Source organism: Sciurus vulgaris, assembly GCF_902686455.1.
Source record: "Sciurus vulgaris genome assembly, chromosome: 13".
Lineage (NCBI taxonomy): Eukaryota > Metazoa > Chordata > Mammalia > Rodentia > Sciuridae > Sciurus > Sciurus vulgaris.
In genome coordinates this window covers 60,537,744-60,561,961 of record NC_136474.1, presented here as the reverse complement: position 1 = coordinate 60,561,961, position 24,218 = coordinate 60,537,744, and the positions used below count along the sequence as shown (strand labels likewise).

Sequence of the window (24,218 nt, the reverse complement as noted above, 5' to 3'; positions counted from 1 at the left end):
TGGTGATGTGCCTAGCTAAGCATCCTGGCCACAGAGAACTTATGGGGCTTCTCTGATGTTAAGGAACTTTCTGGTCGACTTCCCTAATTAACACAGGAAAAAGTCAACTCCCAAAGATGTCTGGGAGATTTCCACTGGATTGTAATGAAATGGTCCATAGATTTGAGAGAATTTTTCAATATCAGCAGGGAAGGAGGATATTTTATTACACAGAAAGAAACACTTATGTGAGAGTGATTGTGAATTCAGGTTACAAGCTATCAGAATTCAGTGTAGTGTCCATGTTTCCTCCCAAACAAGAAGGTACTTACTTGAGAGGAGAGTGATAAAAGGATATTGCATTCAACCTTGCAAGCTGACCTGTGGGTGACAAAGGACACAAACAAGAAAGGTGACATGTCAAGTTGGTGACGCAGTCAAGCTGGTGAATTATTTGGCTGGAAGCCATGCACAAAGACAGAGAGAGAGTGCAGTGAAAGAGAGTAGTGTTCCAATCCATCCAGTAACCGTCTGCTCACAGAGCCCTCCAGGAAAACCACTCCAGCGTTCTCCAGGGCTTTCGTCTTGAGGGGGACACATGGGCTTGTTATGTTCTCCCAGCCCCTTCTCTGCCCTTTCCCTTGAAGTCATCGGGCATGGAAAGGCAAGGAGAGAGAGCTTAAGACTTACCAGAGATGGAGGTGGCAAGAACTCCAATGGGATTGTAAGTCATTAATAGAATTTCCCTTCCTTTTACTCATTTAAGATTACATTCCTAATTCATTAAAATAAATAAAAATTTACTATTTGATATGGAATAGTGAAAGGCTGCCTCTCTTTAAAAAAAAAAAGAACTTCTAGAATTTCAGTCACCATTGTCACTGAAATCCAGAAACTGGTATGAGCTTAAAGAGGGAGGCCTAATAAAGACCCCCTAACAGCATGAACTAGAACATTGATTATTTAGTCCCATCTTTTTCCCTCTCACAGAGTCACAAGAGGCATGTGTAGGGATGCCATCCCTCAGAGTCCCCAGAGATGTCCTGCCAGCTTCTTTCTGGGATAATTTCTTTCTGTGGAACAAACCATAGAAGTTGCAAAGAAAGAGTACTCTCCATGGATTTCAGGGGACTACTATTTCTATAGCATAGAAGCATGGCTCCACTTATGTTACTTCTGGTTTTTTTTTTTTTTTTTTTCCCTCTTTTTTTTGTATGACTAGATCAACGTTTTGGTTGCTTCTGAAAATGTGGTTGTGTAACTGAAAAGTCTAATGGAACATTCCAAAGAAGCAAACCTTTTCTACATTGTTGGGGTGAAGTTGGCTGGCTCTAATTTCTCTTTTGCTACATTCTTCTGGGGAAAATATTTCAAGGCTTAATCTATAATAATACAGAAGTAGGAGTCAATTTATTCCCTCTACTTCCCTTGCCTTCACTAATGGAGTACAACAGGGCCACTGCTGATCTAAGACTATGTAGAAAGGTTATGTGGCCATTGGAAAGAAATGTGACAGGAAAACAGTAACCCACTGGGGTTGGAGACCAGCATGTCTCCACCAGGCAAGCATCCCTGAGTTCCCAGAACTGAACAACACACCTGCAGGTTAAGAAGAAAGGATGCTCACAGAAAGACAAACAAGACAGTAGAACAATCCCTTGGGTCAAATGCACCTCTTTTAGCATGAGTGATTAATTACGTTTATTCCCAATTGCCTGTGCTATGTTCTATGAATTCTCAGCTGGGTTAATATACTCTGTATCTGAAGATGTGTACATTCACACCTCACTGAACTTGGGCCTGCAGTCCCCCCAACGTTCTTCAAAGTTTCCTCCCATTTACATTTGGCATAGGTGGGTAGTCAGGGAGGCTGAAGGCAAACACTTCAAGGTAGGAGATATACTTATGCTTGTTCAATATCCTTGTGCACTGTTCTTTGTATTCTTTTAATTCATGAAAAAAAGAAGCACCTTAATGATCCTGGAGGAGTTTGAATTGTTAAGTCACCATGTTTCTGCTAATGTCACAGGGTTGCTTTTCACTTTCCAGACCAGAATTCATAAGAATGCACAGTGAGTGACAGCTAGCTCTGAGAAGGTTTTTAAATTTTTACTGTCTGGAGTACCTGGAATAAGAAGTGCCATGAGAATATTCTGGGAAGAGAGGGCGGAAGGAAGGAGGAAGCACTAATTTTGGGAGGATTGTGAAAGACCCGCTACTGAGGGCTAAGGGGAGGAGACTGAGGGGGCCGGGCTCCCGGTACCTGGTAGGCTTCGTCCTGCAGCTTCTGTTTCAGGTATTCCTCCATCTTCAACTCATTCTCCAACTGCCGGACGGAGTCGTTCTCATAGTTCTCATCCTCAGGCCGCACGTAGGGATCCCCGTCTTCTGTAACTCTGTGAATAAACCACAGATGGCATTTGGGAGCAAATCTTAGAAGACAAGTATGAGTGGAATTTGTGTGTTAGCTATAGTTCTTTTTTTTTGTTTTTTGCTGGGGATTGAACCCAGGGCCTTGTGCATGCAAGGCAAGCACTCTACCAACTGAGCTACATCCCAGTCCAGTTATAGCTCTGATGGCACATTTATTTCCCTTTAGTCCCTCGAGCCACTTTTATGTCTCTTTTCCCTAAAGGGAAACTTAAAAAAAAAAAAAAAAAAAAAAAAAAAAAAAAGGAGTTTGGGAGGAATACACAGTCAAGGTATTTTCATACACATTTTTTCCACTGCAATCTGGTGATCATTAGTCATCAGTGTGTTTGTAGGGTTTATAGGAATATCTGGGCTCCTTACATGTCCTATATTCTACAAAAAAGGGCAAACTTGTTTTTCACAGAGATATTAAGTTTTCCCATTATAGGGGCTTTTCAAATAGAATCCAAGAGCAGTTTCTATAAGGAGAGTGAGCCCTCTAGTGAAATAATTCTTAAGGACAATTATTCATAATTTAACCCTCTGTGTTACACACACCCACCCAGAGACACACACACACAGACACATGTGCCCACACTCATGAGAGTCAATTTAGGGTTACTAAATACTCTTGACCTTAAAAATTTATACTAACTCTGAACCTGAAAACTCATTTAAACTGTCTAATTCTACTATAAAATAGATAGAATGCCTCACTCACTAAGATGAAACATTATCTCCCTCTATTCATTCCAGGATATGTAAAGCACTTCATGGAGCTGAACATAAGTTCACTACCTAAATCACATGACTAGAATATTCTCAGGGGAAAATGCAGTTCATGTTTAAGACAGTATAGATATTAAAATATTCTCTAAAATGAAAAGAGTGGTCAAGAAGACATTTCTGATCTGGAATTTCATGTCATTTTTCATATTTATTTATATTTGTATGACATGTTCATGTTATTTTTAGAGGTTTTGGGTCAGCCTAAATGGTTCTGTGAGGTGCCTGTGACCCTGGCACACCAGGGATAATAGATTGGAGTGGCATTAATGGTCTTGGCTTTTAGAATTGGAACAAAGGAAATTTTAGGTAGCTACCATGCAGCTTAACAAAAAATCAAGTAGAGGGCTGGGGATACAGCTCAGTTGGTAGAGTGCTTGCCTTGCTTGTACAAGGCCCTGGGTTCAATCCCTAGCACCACCCCCCCCCCCAAAAAAAAAATCAAGTAGATACATATTTACTTGACAAAACAGATGACAATTAACCCCCCATTTTGACTAACAAACAAACCATTCTAAATTATAGAGGACAGAACAAGAAAGCAAACTAAAATTGGAAGTGGCTGCAGCCTGCCACTTTCAATCACGACCTAACTGTTCTGCTCTGAGCTCACACTCTGCTCCTTCACAGTCAGCTTTCACTAGGTCTCTAGAGCTCTCCATTCTTGCTGGTCTTTTGCTCACCACTTGGATTGAGAGGCAAAATATCAGAAGGGCTTCTGGTTAGTTTTTCTCTGGGTCTCTAACACAGCTGATGTATTCTTGGAGACTGGTCTGGAATACCTTTCACTCTTCCCAGTAAGTGTTTCCCTTTGGTTATTTTTTTAGTGTTGAGTCATTTCTCAGCCTTTGGTCAACCTTTGCTCACATTTCTCGTAACTCCAGGAGACCGTGCCTCACTTCCAATTCCCTTCTTTAATTTTATTCTTTTCCCTTCTCAAGCTTGGCTTTGCAACTCCATCTGGGGCTTGCTTTGGTTTCTCAGCATAATTTTCTCTGCTGCCTACTTTGAGCTGATCTGGAAAGTCACTGATTCTGGGGACTTCTGTCATGTTTCAGAAAACTAATCAGGTGAAAAATCTTTGCAAAACAAGTCTTCCAGGGGTCAGGTCTGTACATAGTCAATATGTCAAGGAAACTGGATTTCTTCATAATGAGATTTTATGCATTTACTTATTTTAATCCAAATGTGTGCATGTTTATATCCATTGTGATAACAATGGATAACATCACAAGGTCCTCTAAGTACAAATACAGTAAATTCTGAAGGGAGGATGATTAATTTTCTGAACTGAGTCTTGGAAGAATAAGTGCAGCTTTTTTTAATACTATAGATGATTCCTGACTTATATTTGATTGACAATGTTACCATGGTGCAAAAGTGATAAGCACTTAGTAGAAGTCATACTTCCAAGTTTGAATTTGGATCTTTTCCCAGGGCCGCAACACGCAGTGTGATATTGTCCTGTGATGCTGGGCAGCAGCAGTGAGCTGCAGCTCCCCGTCAGTCATTCAGATGACGAAAGTAAATGACTGATGTTTTCGACAGAGTGCTCTTTGGTTAAGCTAGGATAGTTGGTAGACTAGTTGTATTAAATGCATTTTCAACTCACAATATTTTTAACTTATGAGGGTTTTATTGGGATAACTTCATGAATGGAGGAGCATCTGTACCCAGTGCCTCAGGTGAGCCAGGTTCTCAACAAGTACTGATTGGCTTAGTTTATTGATAATCCTTCCAACTGTAAGGGGAAACAGTCCCAATGCCAGATTTAACGTAGTACCCTTCTGTCTCTTCTGGTAGAAAAGGAAATGGCCTCATTCCTTTCCAAAGTGAATGAACTAAACAACCATGTTTTTACTTTCTTACGTCTGCCTACAGATTGTTCTGCTACTGAGAAAAATATATCCAAGCAGAAGATACTCACATGTCGCTGCGCATGGTGCTTGTGGTAGCTCCTCCATGAATGTACCCCGGTTTTCGGGCATGGATTTGCGCTAGAAAAGCCTTTTCAGAAGTTGGTGATGGAACCAGATCTTCAAACTGAGTCCTTGCAAATTCGGAATCCACGTTACTGTCCGTTTCACTCCCCACCTCTAGTGGGAGCAGTTGAAGAAATAAAAAGTGACTCATTAGATAGTTTATGATCTGCAAATAAAGGACTAGACTTATCATGAATCATCCCGTGTGTGTAAAGCATCAGCCAGTAATAGTACATTCGTCAAATATTTATTTCAACATGAGAATTGATACTGACACAAATTACTATAAAATAATTTCAAACAATTTCTTTTTTATTTCAAAAATGTTAGTAGGAATTTTTTTATTTTAATGACCAACTTCACTTCTTAAAACTCCTACTTTTTTTTTCCACAAAAGACTTCATTGAAATTGCTACTTTTGCTTAATATTGCCCCACAAAATACAAATCTATAATATTAAAATCACTTATTATTTCAAAGAATTTTAAGAGTATAAAGTAATAGTGCATGAGACTTCCACAAGAACCCTTGAGTTATCATTTGTTAGGGCAGTAGCTATGTACCATTAATCATGATGTCATTTTATCCTTTTAGTAATCTTAATCTGAAATTACAGCCACAACTTTCAGTTACTTTAATTCTTATTAGAGAGGATTTAAGAAATTTAAGTGCAGGATTTTTTTTTAATCCTGAAGTTTTATTTCTTATAGTTGTAATTTCTAGCTGTCTAGTATCTTGTGAGACAGATACCTTGCTGGATCTGCTTTATGGAATAGATAGAGATATACTAGTAACTGGTAATATATTCATGTGTATTTTCCTTCTGCAAAGTTTTAAAAATTCTGTATAGTATTAGGAGGTTGAAGTGACCCCACAATATTATGTTATTTGTTTTCTGAGCAAAGTTTTCTTAGGAGACACTGCGAAGGAAAATTTAAGTTTAGCCTGATTCAAATGATCATTTGTTTCAAGCCACCAGGGTCAAAATAGGTACATAAAACACTTAACCCTATAAAGTAACTTCAGCATCATGTTACTATGGATCACTATATATAACAGTGGTAGTCTTTGGATTCTAGGATTATGGGTCAATTTTAATACTTTTATTCAGTTTCCAAACTTTCTACATTGAACATGTATTATTAGTTTTCTAGTAAACAAAATACAAACATTACCAAAAAATCTGAATATATCAATAAGGTATCATATAGACTTTTCAAACTGTGACAATGAGCAGATCTCTAAGAGAGGCCCTTTGGACTTACAGATACTTTTGTGATGAGAGACAAATGAGAGGGCACCAGGGACTCACCAGAATTTAGCTCTTTGACGAGAGAGGACATGGTATTAGTGATGGAATCTGCTGCCACTAGCAAGTCATTCCTTAAATTTCTTCTTGAACCTTCAGGAAATAATAATTAATAATTAAAAAATTGGAGATTTTCCCATGCCCCAAATTTTATGTTGTTTGTTTATCATTTCCACTGACAATCTATAGCTAGAAAACTTCTAATACTTCTTTTCAGAAGTGTTTTGGTCCATTCCCTAAAACAAACAAACAAACAAACAAACAAAAAAAACCCCACTGTGCATAGGGTTGTAGTCCCTGATGTCAGAAGATTAGCATACGATATTGTTCAAATTGGGACAATTTTGGAAGTGCAAAAGATTAGCACTAATAAGATGGGGCCACCTGACTTAAACTGGAATGATCTCAGGTAAGCCTCTGGTTTGCCTAGAGAGCTGCACCTTCATAGCTATTGTTATTGTTCCAGCCTTAACCTTGTGGCTTAGCACACTGGATTCTGGTCTCTGATAGCACAGGTTCAGGCTCCTTCTGGGTTTCCAGAGTTCTCCCTAGTAGCCCTGCGATACCCTGGGGTATCTATGTGCCTGTTGGGAATGGGAAGCCCATGCTCTGAAATGCTCTGAATGTTCCCAGAATATGAAAAAAAGGTTAGGATTCTTGCTCCTAATGCCAAAATAGACAGATGCATAGCAGGTACCTTGAACTTGAACTTGGACTAAGTTGGAACATAGTCTATGGTAGAAAAAGATTATTCTTATATTTCAGGCTCATTAAGGGCTAAATGGGCTGGCCTGGGAGTGGGGCAAGGTAGAGATGGAATAGAGGGTTAATTACCATAATATCTTTGGGAAAAAGTACACAGGATTCCAAATACCTGACTTACAAATGACCTTATTCAGAATGAACATTTGAGCTAAGGGCTGCTTTTAGGCCCAATTTCATTGTCATTTCTCAGAAAGCAATATTAAATAAGTAAAATAATAAATGCATTTAAATCAGAAAATCAAAGTAGCTGGGTGAAAACATTAATTATAATAGAAAGCACAAATTGATTTAAAATACTATACTTTCTCTAAAAGATGATTTAGAGAAAGCATATTTTTCCTTCTACAATTATAAAAGAGAATGTTCCTTTGTGAATTACATAAACAGCTCTTGAATCATATTCAATGCTCAGAAGAAAAAGCCTTCTGTGGATTCTCTTTTTTTTCCCTCGAAACAAACTAAAGTCTGTTATTCTTTCCCATTAAAATATGTTAAGATTTTACCCTCACATGTGGAGGATAAGAGTGTATGTTTCCTCACACTTGCTATTTTTGCATATTATTGATGCTAAAAAAATTATGAATTTTGCAAGGTAAAAGTGATGTTTAAGATTTGTGTTTCTATAGTTGTTTGTGAATTGGTTTCCTTGATTCTGTTTTTATCATTTGATTTTGTTTGTGCTTCCTTTTACTTAAAAACTTAAGAGTCAAACCTTTCTCTTCTCTTTAGATCTTTATGTGAGAACCTGGAAGAATGTTCATGACACATTACTCACGAAAAGAAAATGCAAATTGTAGACCAAAACGCAGTGCTTGGTCTGATTTGTGTAAAAAAAGAATATGTGTCCTACACACATACAATTATATGTATTTATGTATAAGCCAAAAGTTGAGAAGGAAAAAACTATTCATTGAAAAGTGGTATAGGAGGAACTTTTCTGTTGTTGATTTGTTGCTCTATAAATTTAAAAATTGATTGTAAGAAAGTTTTAAGTCGCTTGCCTTGGGCCCCCTACTTCTGCAGGTGTAGAGTGCTGGTTGTCATCTCCATCCCTTTTTGTTCTCCTCTGCTGACCCTGGAGGTCTAACTTTGCAGTTCCATTACCAAAAAGGCAATGATTCCTCTCTTTAGGACATCTCAACAGAGAGTCTATAAAATGACTATGAGTTCTCTGTCATCTCAAAGCTAAACAGCTGAGATTATTGAATCTGTCTTGAATTTGCTTAATTGTAAAGAGAAGACATGAAATAACCTCTTTCAGAATGTTAAAATGTATTTCTAAAGGTTCCTCGGATTCTGGCTAAAAGATTTCCTGTGCTTGAGCAGCAAAGACTTACTGAGAAATAGGGCAGGGTATTGGAAACCACAGTAAGGCCGAACAGTGAACTAATCAAAGCAGAATTTCTAAGATGCCTGGGCCGTTCTGACCAGCCCTGGGATACCCTGGGGTATCTACGAGTGGCTCCGGCAACTATCCATCACTCAGTGGATCTGGTGACCTATTTGTCCATTAAAAGTAAACCACAGCAAAAAATATAGAACTTACTTTGTGCAAATCACTTACTTTGTGCAAACGCCTCTTGTACGTCTCCCCCAACCCCTGTGAGAGAGTCCTGAGGCGCGTGTGTTGGGGTGGAGCAAGTGGACGCCGACCGGATGGGCATGGGGATCGGCCTGCTGATGGTGTGGCTGGGGGAGGATCGAGGAGAGCCTGCCCCCTGGGTCTGGAGAGACAAGGCGAGTCATTAATTTGTTTTCCCAAGAAAATGCCATATGCCATCCCAGTGCCTTGGTCTAAAGTTAAACACAAGGAAATTCCAAAGCAGGAGGAAATCTTAGGTCATTGAGTAGGTAATCTTAAACCTGGGTTTTGGGTGTAGGTGATTTAGGATCCTGTTTTCATATAATCTGAAATTTGGGTTAAATATTGAAAGCTAAGAATATTAGTACAGCACTGTACTACAATATTTGAGATGTGTGTACATATGATGAAGCTCTTGTTAAACAGAGATAATTACAAGGTATGTATTTTCTCCCTGAAGAAAGTTCTGTGTAGAGTAAAAACACAATGAAGAGGAAGTTTTAAATACAAAGTAGGAGACTATTTGAAATGGAGGCAGAAAACTTTCTTCCTGAATGTTCAACCTTTCTGTACCGGCATCATCTTTAGAGAAGAATTCGCAGTTTAAATCATGTCTTGTGCCGTATTGTGTGAATTAAGACTCAAATTAAGAATCAAGTGAGGTATAAATTGTTTAATCTTTATTTTACAGTAAAAGCTGATTGTGTCAAATTACCCTGTGACTCAGGGATTTGAATGGGCAAGTGGAAAAAAGAAATTTGTTTTCTTTTTTTCCCCCTTTGCTTAATTAAATTTATTTTAATTTTATTTTACACAAAAATGTAAAAATGTACCATATTTATGCAGTAACCATGTAAGGTTGGGCTCTACGTATACATTGGGTAATGTTTGAATCAGATATGTTTAAACATATCTCCTCAAACATCTTATCATTTCTTTATGGTGAAGACATTCAAAATTCTTCCTGGTTGTTTGAAATACACAGTACATGGTATAGTGGGGTGTGATCATTACCCTCCTATACAATAGCCACAGCAGAACTTACTCCTAGCTGTAAGTTAGTACCCACTGATCAGTCTTCCTATCCCTCGCTTTCTCCTACTCTTCCCAGCTTCTGCCAAACACCACTTAACTTCCTACTTCTGTAAGAACAACTTTTTACAGTTGACATGTGAGTGAGATCATGCAGTATGTGTCTTTCTGTGTCCGGTTTATTTCACTTAACATAATGATCTCCAGTTCCATCCATGTTGTTGCAAATGGCAGGATTTCATTATTTTTTATGGCTAAGTGATATTCCATGTGTACGTGTATCACGTTTCCTTTATCTGTTAATTCATTGATACTTTCCATCTCTTGAAATAGTGCTACAATAAACATGAGAATGAAGATATCTCTTTGACATACTCCTTTCACTTCCTTTGGACAAATATTGAGTCATGGGTCTGCTGGGTCATATGACAGTTCTATCTTTAATTTTGTGAAAAAATCTCCATACTGTATAGAAATAATAACTGTACTAATTTACACTCCCATCCATAGTGTGTAAGTGCTCCCTTTTCTTTGCATATCTATTGTCTTTTTGATATCGGTCATTCTTTCTGGCGTGAAGTGATATCTCATTGTGATTTGGGGTTCCAGAAATCTTGGTTTCTAACTCTTGGTTACTGTTTTCCTGCAGGGAATGTCCTTCTCTTTGCCTGTGAGAAAACAGTATTCTAGCAGGAGAGTGAGAGTAGCAGAATTTTAAAAGAAGTAAAGATAGAAGTAGAAAACAATCCTTCATACTGTTATGGGAATTAGGTAAGGTTATTCATATGGAGTATAAGTTAGCTTGCTGTTACTATAATAAAATGCCTGAGGTGATAAACTTTAAAAAAAAGTAGAAAACAACTAAAAGCCCCTTCTCTCTGCATTCACACTTGGCATGAAACCTTTCTGACACTGTGACACCTTGAATTTTAAGACGCTGTCTCTACAATGAGGTCCCTTGGAAATAGTCTCCCTGTTTTAATAATTAGTAGACAAAGGAAGACAATCAAGCATGCATGTAAGAAAATGCAAGGAGACCCTCAAGTTCAAACACAACAGATTAGCGGTCCACACCAGTTTCATCCCAGTCTGTCGCTCTGGCCAGCTAGGGTGAGAATTCTTCCACTGCGAGGCCCACAGATTTATCGTAAGCCATTCAAACTCCTAGACATGCACCATGAGAGCAATGGTCTGGAATATTCTATTTAGATCTTTGCTTTGGGTTCAGCTGCTTGCAGTTAAAATACACAACATCAATCTTGTGAATGCCATGCCGTTAGCTCTCCAGGGCTCAGCCTCACACACAATTGTCAAAACTATAAATTGAGGAAAAACCCAGAATTTCAAATGAAGCAAACCAGAACAGAGCACAGAAAAGAACTCATATGGCGCCCAAAGGGTGGAGGATTGCATTCTTTCACTCTCAACAGTACCTTGCAATGGTCTTTCCAGGCCCGGGAGAGAGAACTCTGCTGGTTTGCGATGTTTGCAGCCTGCTTTCCTCAGCCTGCTCAAGGAGGGGTCTGTTTTCCCAGTGAACGTTGGCAGCTCAGCCCCATTACCTTGAAACCTTGTGAGCTACTGCTGTGTCCCCAGCTTCCCATGCCAGTCATAAATAACTGGTGCTTTGTGATATTCAAAGGGTTTTATGTACATTCTCATTGATTGCTCTCCATGACCCTGTGAAGTAGGCATTATCCCTCTAAATATGCAGCTGTGGACTCCAATGCTCAGAGAGTGAAAAGAATTGCTCTCAGGAGGTGGAGCCAGAGTGGCAGAGCTGGTGGCTGAGCCCACAGTGCTCTGAGTCCTCTGGGCTAGAGGAGGGACTATGGTTGGTGGCGTGTCCCCCAAAGGAGACTGATGTCAGGTAGGTGGTCTGAGTGCTGCCTGGCTGGACCACCACTCCTGTGCATCATTTCCAAGGCAGGGCCCTCAGCAGGGATCTTGGGTCTTTCTTAACTGTCCTCTTTACTGAAGAACTAGTCACAGCAGGAAGTGGGGATCGGAGATGAGAAGTGGGACAGAGTGCTGGTAGCAGTAGCTTCCTCTTGGCCTTACATCAACTCTAGGAAGCCAGGTTCTTGGTAGGAAGTTCACAATAATAAAATATCACTTTTTGTATGCAATTTACAATGTATGAAACATTTTTAGATATATTTTTTGTTCCATTTTCCTAATATAGTAGTAGAATGATAATATATTTAAGTATGATTTGTAGTCTGTCTTTAACCGCCCCCCCCCCCCCACTTCACTTAATCCTCCTAACAACCAAATAAGGTATTATTATTCCTGTTTTATGGATTGACAAACGGAGATTCCAGGGGAAAACTGGATTAGGTCTCAGAGCTAGTGACTGGCAGAGAGGAAAAGGACCCCAGCCCCAGCCCCTAGACCACGAACCCAGCGCTTTCCCAAGGCAGCGCAGCCACTTCTTGGGAGCGTGAATGTTGTAGTGATCACATGCTCTGTGGTTCATCTAGAAAGGTTTAGTGAACTGCAGGCTGAAAAGGGTCGGGGCACAGCCCCACTGTGGTGTGCTGTTGGGGAGCATCCTCATCATGGGAGAGGTGTGGGTGCTCAGATGGCAGGGGGGCCTTCGGGCTGCTCATGCATCGATACGGAAATACAGACCCCCCCCAATCTCTTCTCTGTAATTTTGATATTCCCTCAAATTCTTGCCAATAATATATTGCTTCATAATGAATTTGGTTCTCATGAAACATGAAGCTGTTGATATAATATCTGTATCATACAAAAACCTGGACACTTCTGAATTTGGGACATATCAGGACCCCATGATTTCAGATATGGGCTATAGATCATATTTCCATATTTTAGTGGTTGTACTGGGGCTGTATTGACCCCAGCCCTGCTTACACCTGTTATGCCAGTTTCTCTGGCATAGGAGGCTTGTGGGGCATTTGTAACCAAGGTGTACATCTGGCCCTTCCTCCTTTCTGTGAGCCTGTCCCTGGCTCTCAGTTCACTGGGCTCCCAGAGAGGCCTTCTTAGCCCAGTCCCTCCCTGCTTAGTGCCTGATCTTCAAAGCCATCTCTCCCTACCCCTTTCTGTTTCTTTTCTCTGAAACTCCCATTAGTGGTTCTGTGTTAAGAGAAAAATAATTGGCTGTGGTTATGTGTTAAGGGAAAAACAATTGACTGACTCTAAGTTACGCCAATGTGTGAGTGACTAATAGCTACCATCTCCCAAATGAATCCCTAATTGGAGCAATTTCAAGCAGTCTGATTATGTGAAGAATTTAAGTGGAAGATTCTGTGTTAAAAGATTCAACTGCATCTTTCCTACAACTTGCAACTCTCAAGGCATATCCATCCTTATCCAGATTTCTGGGGGTAGGATGCTGACTGCCTGGGTGATCCTGGCCCCATCTCTTTGTCAGAGAACTGCCCAGTTTGATGAATGGTACCTTCCTAGCACTGGTGTGGAAAACACCTCCTCTGTTCTTGCTTCCTGTTCCATTCTTATAGAGGTACTAGGAAAGGACAGTTGCCTACTGGCATTGGAGCAGATCAGTGATGATACACTGAGTTTCATTTTCATAGGTGGTGACTCCTGTAGAAGGGTGGCCTCTAGCTGGGCCATGAAGCATAGTTATCTGCTAACAACTTCACAGGACTTAGAGTTGAATAATCCCTGTGAACAAACTCCCCTGGAAATTACTCAATGATTAATGGAGCAAAGACTTAGGGGACAATGGTCCATGCAGATCAATATATAGATCTAAAATTCCCAAGGAGAGAGTTGATTTATTGAAGAAGGAAAACATATATCACACTTGGCAAATTTAAAATAGCTCTCTTCCTAGAGAAAAAATGAAAAATTAATTTCCACACACCATCCTCTGAGTCCACTCAACCTGCTATTGTATCAATTTTTAAAAAGTCTGACAAGATCCATAAATTTTCTGAATTTTTTTCCCCAGGAAGTATTTTAGTTTCTACTCAGCTCTAGAAACGAAGGCTGCTTCAAGCAAAAAGTCTAATTGCTGATTCAGCCCACCCTGACGGAAGGCAGGGCATTATGCAGCCCACTCCCCAAGTCCTGGAAAGGTTGCCTCCAGGTCTGTCTAAGAATGCAGCCTGGTCATGCCTGGTGGCACCTAGCAGCCTGGAAAGGCACAGCAAAGCCCTGTGGCACATTCACTGTCATCCTTTCCTCCCACACACGTTCACCGACGGTCACGGCACTGATGGTGATTTCTATAACATGGCTTCTTAAAGGGAAGGACGTGTACTAAGTGTTGTGGGACACAGAGGAGGTGGTTCATTCTGATTGGTCAGGTAATGGGCTTTTCTCCACTTGGGTTCAAACAATGGAGATATCCAGGCAGGAGAGACCGAGTACAGAGAGAAGAGCACTTGGGTTTTGGACTAGCCTGAACAAGGCATGGGATGTGTGAGGGGTATAGTGGCGACGTTGGGGAGGCCAGTGTAGCCACAGCACCAGATTCCTTGTGGGGAGCAGAGGAAAATGAGGCAGAGTAGGGCGAGGAGCTACACTTGGGAAATTCAGTGCAGACTTTATCCTGAACTAGAAAAGAGGGTCTGTTATCTTCCAGGAGTTTTAAGCACAGAAATACTTTTACTTCTCTAGGACTAACGAATGAATTCCAACTTTTTTTTTTTTTTTAAAGAAGATGGGTACAGTCTGAAAAGGTACATTTTAAAACACTAGATATTAGTGTTTATGCTGCAAATGATCACCTGTGAGGTCAATTATCACCTCCCTCACTTTTGACTAGTCCTTGACTCCATAGAAAACTCACCAAAGAGAATGAGCAAGGGAAATAAAGGAAGGAGAAGCCTAGGCTGGTCAAAGTGGTCCTTTCCAGTCTGTTCATATTCCAGAATGTGTCTGGGAGAAATTGGAACTCGAGTGACAAGAATTTCCTGAGTTAATTGGACCATCTAACTTAAACAGGGAAGAGAATGTGGACAGGAGATGGAGTTTGGAATGACATTTGATCATTTTTTTTCTCCACTAAATTGGAATAATTGTATTGTTCAATGAAATATCAAAGTACATACATTATTCTCCCAAATGAGGAACAATTTGATTCTAAAGTCTGTAGTAAATCCTTGCTGTAAACTCAAAAAAATGAATTCACTGCAAATAAACACAAACTCTATTTTGATCCTTGACTAAAATATGCATCCTGTGCCAATCACCTCTCTCAAACAAAAAATGTGTGTTACAAACAAAACTTTCAGAAAAGTCCTCGGAGTTCACATTGAACAGGGTACAGAAAGTTAAACACTTTCAGCCTTCCCAGTTTTGGCTGTTCAAAAATATCTCCTCCAAGATGGTTGACAGCAACACTCTGAAATGATTAGCATACCTAGGAGCATATCTATGTTACCAGAAATGGGAAAAGAAAATCTTATTGGATTGCTCTATCACTATTTCTAAAATAAAAGTAGTTTTTTTTTTGTTTTTTTGGTTATTGTTACAAGCACTTACAAGAAATATGAACAAACTTAAATCTTGTTCAAATTTCTTTTCCTGATGGAGACACTGTTAGTTAACTGTAAAGAAGGAAGTCAGTGTGTGAGTCATTGTGTGTGCATGTGTGTATGTATGTGTGTGAACTATGGATCAAATTTGAAAAGTTTTGGATACATATACATACCTACATAGTTACAGCTGACATTCATCTAGTATTTTTATAGAGTGCTTTCATATCCATAATTTTTTAAAATATGTGAAATAATTCTGTGAGCCACATATTATCAGTATGTTTGAAATAAATTATCAGGAAGTTCATTTACTTACTCAAGATCTTATAGCTGTGAGTGAAGAGCAGAGAGCACCGTGATACAGGTCTTGTAATTTTTCTAAGAAAATTATTATTGAGACCTTATTTTCTAAACTCAGTCTGGCACATAATATTTGGAACTGGAAGTATACCAGAAACTCAGGAACATATTGTTACTGCAATTCCATCCCAGCTGCTGCCTTCATTATTGAACTTTTTATGACTGTTCTTTTTATGGCTCCTTCAATAAATCTTAAAGATACACAAAGAAGAAAGAGGGTAGGATAACTTCAATTCAAGTTTTGTAAAAAAGAAATTTATTGCTTGTGATACCATAATCATCATATTATATTACAGGCACTATTTTTTAAAAATTCATGTTCTCTCCTCAAGGGGGATAAATTCATGCATTACCCATAACAAGAAACAGTATAAGTAGGAATTATATATACCAGTATAATAAAACACTACATTGAACCACACAGACTTATGATAAAGCATGGAGAGGTTATTAAATCAAGCACAATTTGTTGTGTGGGGTGTTTTAAGTTTGATTTTACAAAGAGAATGTCCCCAAGGGGGAAAGGCTCATAAATAAAAACAGAATTTAGAAGCAGATACCAATCTAAAACCTCTAAATTCTCTCCTTAGATCATGTTATACCATGAGAAGTCTATAGATTTGGATGGCATTTGTTTTCTTTATAGAACTTCCTCTATAGGGCTGGGCTTTATGGGAGTCTGTCTTTAATTTTGACTGAAGGTCAGTATAAGAAACAGCCACATGAAATCTTTGACTGCATTTTTCCGTTTTATTTTTCAGTACTCTTTCTCTAAAGTTCCCAGTGAAGACTTCCTTTTGTATTATATGCCACAGAAATTTTGTTCTGCTGAAAATTGGTATTTCTATACCGATAAAACCACAGATCATATTTTCCAGTTTTGATTCATTGCCAGAAAGCTCAGAGTAACATCCTTGTCCCTTATGATTAACATATTTGCATTTCCTTTTCGTTAGTTTTAGATTTTTCTATTTCAATTTCACGGAGTCATTGTTTATATATTTTGTTGTAAGCTGCTCCAGGTCCTTTTTGAAGAAAGGCTTGAGCATAAAAGCAAATAGATAAAGCAGGCAGGCAAAATCTCTGAAACCCAGACAATGCTTAACTGACATCTGGGTGGTACTGATGCTCTCAGGTTCCAATGCTTCAGTACCACTGCTGGCTGACCATCCAAGGTGCAGAAACTGGAGAGGCTATGGGGCTGGAAGGTGAGGTGGCACTGCCATGATTTGGCTCCGTGTGTCCACCTGTTTATAAACATCCTGAGCTAGGGACCCTTTCAAGAATGTGCTGCCTGAAAATGTAGGGAAAGGATCCCATGGGAAAGGGTTAAAGCAAGGCTGACCAACTACAGTATAATTGCCCTCTCTCTCCACCAGAAGGGGGAAGGTTATATTTGAGCAGTATTTTTTTTTTTTTCTATGCACATGCAAAAGGAGGAGACAGGAAAGAAAAGAGGCTGTTTGCAAAGAGAAGTATTATGAGTAAGGCATTTTTCTCTACCATGATCTAAGTGTGTTGAACGTATAATAGCAATACTCCACGTATGCATTTATGGGCAGTTATACAGGCTGTACAAGTGGTGTGACCTTAACCCACGCAGACTGTCCCTCATTAGAATTTGACTTAAGCTTAGTAAAGTAATTTTTTTCACAAAATACAAAATAATGTAGCACATTGTTTTTATTGTCTGACATTACAGATTGGTTTAACACTTTCCTTTTTTACAGACCATGGGAATGAGGGGTAGAAATGTGTCCAGCATTTTGCAAACATTCTTTGTTACACGCAAACACACACAATGAAATATAGAAAAGAGTATACAGAAAAAATTAAAAGATATGTTGATATTGGACAGGCTGTAGTCCTAATTGATCCATGGAAATAATATGAAACTTTTTAATAACACTAGCAAATGGCATATATTGTCATACATAGTTTGGTACATGCACTGGACATTAAAGCTGCTTTTCTTTTGCTTTAATTGAATTTATTGTTTATTATGCTGCTCTCTCTTTCTGCTGATTCTGAACCTGAACAGGGTTCCATTTTAGGACATGGTCAGGGAGTCACAATGCCCCCTATATCCAGAAAATAAATGTGCATGCCAGACTTGTGAAATTCCAGAGCAGAAATGTTTTTGTGATAAGAGAAAGAATGAAAGTTAACTACTTTTTAGAGGTTTTTGTCAACCAAAAGCTGAGATTCTATAATGGGGAAGAATAAAAAATATGGGGAGTGGGCAGTCAGTTACTGAGTACAGTCTTTTACATGATTGAGCACATTTCAGTGAGCAATGGGGGAAAGGGCCTAATAACTATGTGATGAAAGGGGATTGTTCAGCAGAATGGAAACTGAACTGAATATTCATGGTGTGAGAGGATGTGGAGGTTCCCTTCTGTGTGCTGTGGGTCTTGGGATAACATTAACCTCCGTGTAGCTCTAGTAACTACACAGTCATTCTATTAAGAGAGGGATCTGATCAACAACCTCCAAAAAGCTTCAACTGATTTGAAACTTGTATCCCTGGGGCTCTAAAATGTTTCCAACCAATTACAATTTGTTCCCTCTTCTAAAAGATGTAATAGGTCTTTTGGTGCCAACAGCCATGATAGTTATAAAAAGATGCTAAATTTTATAATCTCAATTCAAGCACTACATTGAAAAGAAAGCAAATTAGTATGATTTTTTTTTTTTCTTTCCAAACTGAAGCATGAACATACATTAGAGGCAAAAGCAATGAGAAAAACAGCAGGACGGCAGGCCCCTCCACTGTTAGTTAAGACCTGCAGTAGGGGACATAACTTACTCCCTGCTTCAGTTCTTCTTCCTACAGAAAGATTGAATCAATAACAGTTAGATTACCCAGGGTTCCAGTAAGAGCAGGCACACAGGGTGAAGGAAGGCAAGATGGGGGAAACATAAACAGCTTTAAGGTAGGTCCAGGCCTCTGCTACCTCAGTCACTCCAGTTCAAGCCTAAGTATCTATCTCAGTATTTGAGATGACAGACCCATTTCTTTGCTCACATGTCCAACCATCTCTCAATACCACCTGTCTATCTCAGTGCTTGCACATCTTGGTAAAAGGCTGTGTTCAACTGGGCCAGGTGACACCAAGATGGCTGGACATGAATGGACTCCTATCCCATTACTTCCATTGTCAGGGTGACAGAAATTCTCGGAACACCAGAAGGGGCATTTTTCAGTTTCCTGTCATTTGGTGAAGGGCAAGATGGGTTCAGACCTCTTCACTTGACATATTTGGAAAGGGAAGCAGAAAAGAGCCTTTCTGTTGCATCAAATGAGATAATAGGCAAAAAACAGCAGGAGGTTATTATGATCTAGTCCTGTCTTACCATAGATAATACACGGCAACCCTGAATTCTACACTTTATGTGTCTAAAGCACATAGAGTAAATTTTGTTGTGAAGATAAAACATTTCCCAAACAGATTATTAAAGAGGACACAAATGGCATTAAAAAAAAAAAGCTGACTAAGAATAAAACAGTAAAGAAAAATGAAGAAATATATGTTACAAGTGTAGTGTCTGGGATGCAGGAGGTTTCAAATGAAGTTTATTAAAGAAATGAAAGAAAGTCAAAAGACAAGGAAAGAAGGATAAAAGGAAAGGAGAGAAAGAATGAAAAAGAAAGGACATAAACTAAATAAAGAAAGAGGGAGGAAAAAAGGAGGAAAGGAAGGATAATACAGAAGTGACAAATAATGGTGTTTTGGGGATGAGGGGGTCCTTGGCTGAAAGTCAGGATGTCCTGCCTCCCATGAGCTGCCCAGAGATGCTCCCTTCATTGCTCGCCCACCACCAGTTCCAGTTCTGCCTTTGGAACGTGGCAGTTCCATCCCTGCTGGTCAGACCTGCTTACATCACACAGATGACCACACAGCACTGACACTTCTGGGCTGACTTGTGGACACGTGGCCATAATTTGTATGAAAAGTAATTTCATGTATACTGATGAAGGAAATAGGCTTTACGGAAGAAGAAATGCCACGTTCAATGAGAATCATAATAGATTACAGCACTCTCTAGAGGACTTCCACAGATCACCTTATTAAACACTCTATCTACAGAAGACCAAGGAAATATTCCCACTTATAACTTGCATTTAGACCCTTATAAGTCATAAAAAAGTAAAAAAGTCATAAAAATGGGATAAAATATTTTACTGAAGTTATTCCTTTTTTTTTTTTTTTTTGGTACCAAGAATTGAACCCAGGGTTGTTTAACCACTGAGCCACATCTCTAGCCCTTTTTAAAAAAATACATATATTTTTTATTTAGAGATAGTGTCTCACTGAGTTGCGTAGGGCCTTGCTGTGTTGCTGAGGTTGATCTTGAACTCTGGATTTTCCTGCCTCAGCCTCCCATGCCGCTGGGATTAGAAGCATGTGCCACCATGCCTGGCTAAGTTATTCCTCTTAATAAAATTATAATCACCAAGATTGTCTAGTGGCTATATCTTAGTTTTCTGAAGTAGACATTAGCTTCTGTTCAATTTGGGCAGAACTACTGAAAGTGATCAAACATAAAATATTTCTAAATAAATCCCATTTTATTACTTTCAAAGTCATAAAGGAACTAGAACAAGCCAAGAAAAATTTCCCCATAAAGGTCCTCAGCAGTCTGGGTCCAGGAAAAGGTAAGAATAAGCTCTATAATTGACTACTGTTGTTTCATGGATCTAAGGCATAGTTCCATAGCTGAGCTTGTAACAACATTTTGGGGGAAATCACATATAGGAATCAGAAAAGCCATTGCACATTATGTACAAAAAATTTACAAATGAAGTAATACAAATAGTAATAGTTCTAGGAGATATTTATTTGAAATGTCTTACCTTTAGTAGCTTCATGAGACCTTCCAATTGGACCATTAGCTCTCTCCGGCTCTCCTGGAGAGCAGACATTCTCTGTTCCAGCTCATCCTTGCGTTGTCTGAGAAAGAAGCAATTGTCATTAGAAACAGCATTCAACTCACTGAGCTAATCACATTGCCCAACTTTGTGGGACCAGTGGACTATCAGAAAATGGCATCGCTAGTTCTTTGATATGGTTACCAGGCAGGTAATTGTCTTCAAATGAATGACCAATTGCAGTTTGAGGTGTACTTTTATTTGTTCAAGTTATACTAAATTATACAGAATTTAACATTAGACTTTTCCATCCTCATACCTTGAATTAAATAATCATTTAATGAAATATTTTCAGAATACTTACTATATAGCAGGTCCCATTCTGTGTCATTGGCTTCTCTTGACACAATAGCAATAGTAACAACAAAACCCAAGCACCAAATTGTCATTGAAAAGGGCCAATCCTATAGATCCTCAAATCCAAGCCATCTTTTGTAAATTCACAGAAAATAGGGTTTACTTTAATCTTTGGAAATCAGATTTATAAATGTACTTTTAAAATCTGTTCCATCCTCAGTATGTAATATGATACCCTTCAGAGGTGAAATATTAATGGAGCATACTTATTATAATCAATTTACTTGGTCTAAGTTTGATTTGATAAAGTCAAGTCAGAATAAAGAAGTTCCTACATTATTGTTCTACAACTGAAAATGATATTATGAGATGTTTGTTTAATTTTGTTTTGTTTTTTCTGAACTCCTATTAAACTGTCAGCAAGAATGGAAACCACTAGAGACAATCTACATTCTCTTGTTTATGTTGACACTAAGAGGTATCAAAAATATCTTTAACAGGGGAAAGAAATGAAATAGTAAGGAGGCTACTACCAATGGTTCATATTTCTGAAGGATACATATGCTTTCTGAATCAACTTCAAGTATATTATTTCAAGGTCATTTAGTGAGTAAGTAACATATGTACTTGATTCTTGCCCCAAAGATTGCTGTTTGAATTTTAAATATAAGAACTTACATTCTAAAAATCTGTGGATGTTTTAACCATGTATGTTTTAATGTGTGAATGAATATAGCTAGTCTCTCTGGCACAGACACCATATTAAGTAGAGCTTTCACACAGACCTTGAAATAAAAAAAAACTGACAATATAAAAATGTCGCAATGAGTTAGGTCTGTGAATCATTCAGTTGAAAGAGACTTATAGGAAGACAGGTTAGGGGTATAAATGAGACATTTCTTATTTGCTTTCATATAGGCTTTCTCGACAATGAATTGTAAGTTTAAATTTATAAAATTCTCAATCCTTTCTGAATATATTTATATTTTTAGCCTTTCTTGCTACATATGGCTTACTCATGAAATACTTCTTCCTTTAATTTCCTTTATAGTTGCCTCTTTTCGGAATCCAGAGGATCAGGAACATCATAATTTGGTAGGCTTTAGTGGTTTCTTATTTTAGTCTTCGCCTCTTTGGGCTGAAGCATTCTAATTGTGTAAGTCTTGCCCCATTCAAGACTGTTCTTCAACGGCAACGCCACTGGCTATTTTTCCTTGACCTTGTGTGCTCATGGTGTTCCAAGTACACTCACAGAAGACTTGGGACATGAGTAGATAGTGTTTCTGATTTATTTTAATTTTTTGTCTTAAGACTACTTTATAATTTTTTGCCTGTTTGTACACAGGAGCACCTTGAGAAGGTCAGAGCAAAATCCTAACACTGTAGATAAGAAATACAAAGAGAGGCATTAAGCCATATTAGAAAAAGTTAACTGGTATCAACTTATAATCAGTCAACATTAAATTAATCTTATTGTACATTTATTTTATAGTACTTATCTCTTAATTCAATTTAAATCATTTCATAATGCCTTTTCCAATCTTCTGTAAGAGTTTTCATCAGTGGTTACCAAGTGAATCCAATTACAAATCTGCAGGGTAGCCTCCACCATTCCAAGGGGGTATGAGAAAACAAAGACTATAAAGTGATTTTATTTTCCTATAGCTAAAATGCATTCCTCTCTAAAGGAATGCCTTTTTCTTCCTGAAATTCTGTCAGATAATGATGTATATTCATACTAACTTCCTGGATTTGAGGATGGTGACATGATTATATAAATTTTTTTCTTTGAAAAAAAAAATATACGCACTCACACATACTGAGGAATAAAGGGGAATGATGCTTGTAACTTTTATTTAACTTCTGTGAATCTCAGTTTGCTCATTTGTAAAAGGAGTGTAATAATATTGTCTATCTCCCAGGTTTTTCATGGTAATTACATGGAACAGTGCATGTAGAATTCAGTATGTAATACGTGTCAGACTAGCAAATAGAAATGCCTGCTGTATGAGCACATCTGGACTGGAAACGTGGCATGCAGTTTCCTTGTGGCCAAAGTAAAAGGGAAACATGATCATTTAGAAAGTCAGAGATTTTAAGATAAAAATAAAACTCTGCATTCATGAGAAGCAAGTCTCTACTCCTTTCTCCCTCTCCCCTGCCCCCAGCTGCAAGACATTTCTCTAGTTGGTTTCTTGGTAAGAGGTTCAGGAATGATGTAGTAGAGGGAACCTCTATGGCAGCTATGGAAAGGAGCTCACATGGCCACCTCTCAGTGTGAGCCAGGGCCAATGTAACTTTGCAAGTGGCCACTGTTTGGAGCGCTTTGAAAGTCTGAAATGACACAAGGATAAAACAATAACCAGAATGAGGTTTCTTAATCTGGGGTGTCAGGGCATCTGTGAAATTCCTAAATTGCGAAAATGCTCAGCACAGAGTAAGTGGTTTTATAAGCATCTAGAGAAAAAGCCTTCAAGGCAGAAGAAATGTGTAGAACATGCAGGCAGGCAAGCAAGTCGGCTGCCCACCCCCAGCTGACAGGAAGGCCAATGGCACCGTAGTTCCTGGCAAATCCAGACTTCTTAGTACAGCCTGGGCTCAGCTGGAGTCACAGGATGCCCACAAGTCAGGGCCAGGAGGTTAGAATTACCAGTCTATTCCAATGACCCATTCAGGAGGGAAGAAATACCAGTTGGAAAATATGTTATAGTGATCCAAGTTTATTCAGATGACTTCTTAGACTATCTCTCATATGGAACAGGATACTTTCAGAAAAGAAAGCTAAATGCAGGAACCAATGAAACTGCTTTTGAAAAGTTCTTAGTCATCTCCAATGGTGTATGGGATGAACAATGGAAAAGATAAAAAAAAATTCAGACAGAGACAAGGTACTACTCTGATCCTGGTAGATGAATACTACTCTATTTTCACCTGGGCTTTTTCAGTTCTAATCTGTGTGTATTAAATTTAACTTCTGACTTGTGAGTATGGAGGACCAACATGACCTTCTATGGCAATGAACAGTTAAATAGGTTTTCACTTTAAAATGCTTTTAATGAGGATGATATGAAACACTGCTTTCTCCTTTTCATTTCCACCTCTTCTAGGTAACAGTGTAGTAGAATGTGCAAGAATTTCTCGTATATTGCATTGAGGGCAGGGCAGAAACCGTACAGGCTGAGAAGGAAGAATTGCTGTTTCTTTTGTTGAATTAATTTGTTATCCAAAAGTATGAGCGATCTCTCCACATTGAGCAGCCCCTAGAAGCTGCAGGTTCTTCAGAAGTCCTTCTCACAAGAGA

The 24,218-nt window shown here is 38.7% G+C and overlaps 1 protein-coding gene across 17 annotated transcripts in view; it reads right to left on the bottom strand.

Annotated features, from left to right (window-relative positions):
- The window catches only part of DTNA (dystrobrevin alpha), a 357,757-nt gene that overhangs the window by 6,552 nt on the left and 326,987 nt on the right, over nucleotides 1-24,218 (bottom strand). For 9 of the 17 annotated variants that reach the window (XM_079108515.1, XM_079108517.1, XM_079108514.1 and 6 more), the window contains 6 exons: nucleotides 20,546-20,642; nucleotides 18,497-18,517; nucleotides 8,798-8,957; nucleotides 6,472-6,561; nucleotides 5,105-5,273; nucleotides 2,243-2,375 (listed from right to left, as the gene is read on the bottom strand). In XM_079108515.1, the coding sequence (XP_078964641.1) occupies nucleotides 2,243-2,375; nucleotides 5,105-5,273; nucleotides 6,472-6,561; nucleotides 8,798-8,957; nucleotides 18,497-18,517; nucleotides 20,546-20,642 (670 nt within the window). Of the gene's footprint in view, nucleotides 1-311; nucleotides 361-382; nucleotides 620-2,242; nucleotides 2,376-5,104; nucleotides 5,274-6,471; nucleotides 6,562-8,797; nucleotides 8,958-17,355; nucleotides 18,518-20,545; nucleotides 20,643-24,218 lie in introns of those variants that run through there. The other 8 variants (XM_079108519.1, XM_079108506.1, XM_079108509.1 and 5 more) reach the window with 4 other exon arrangements.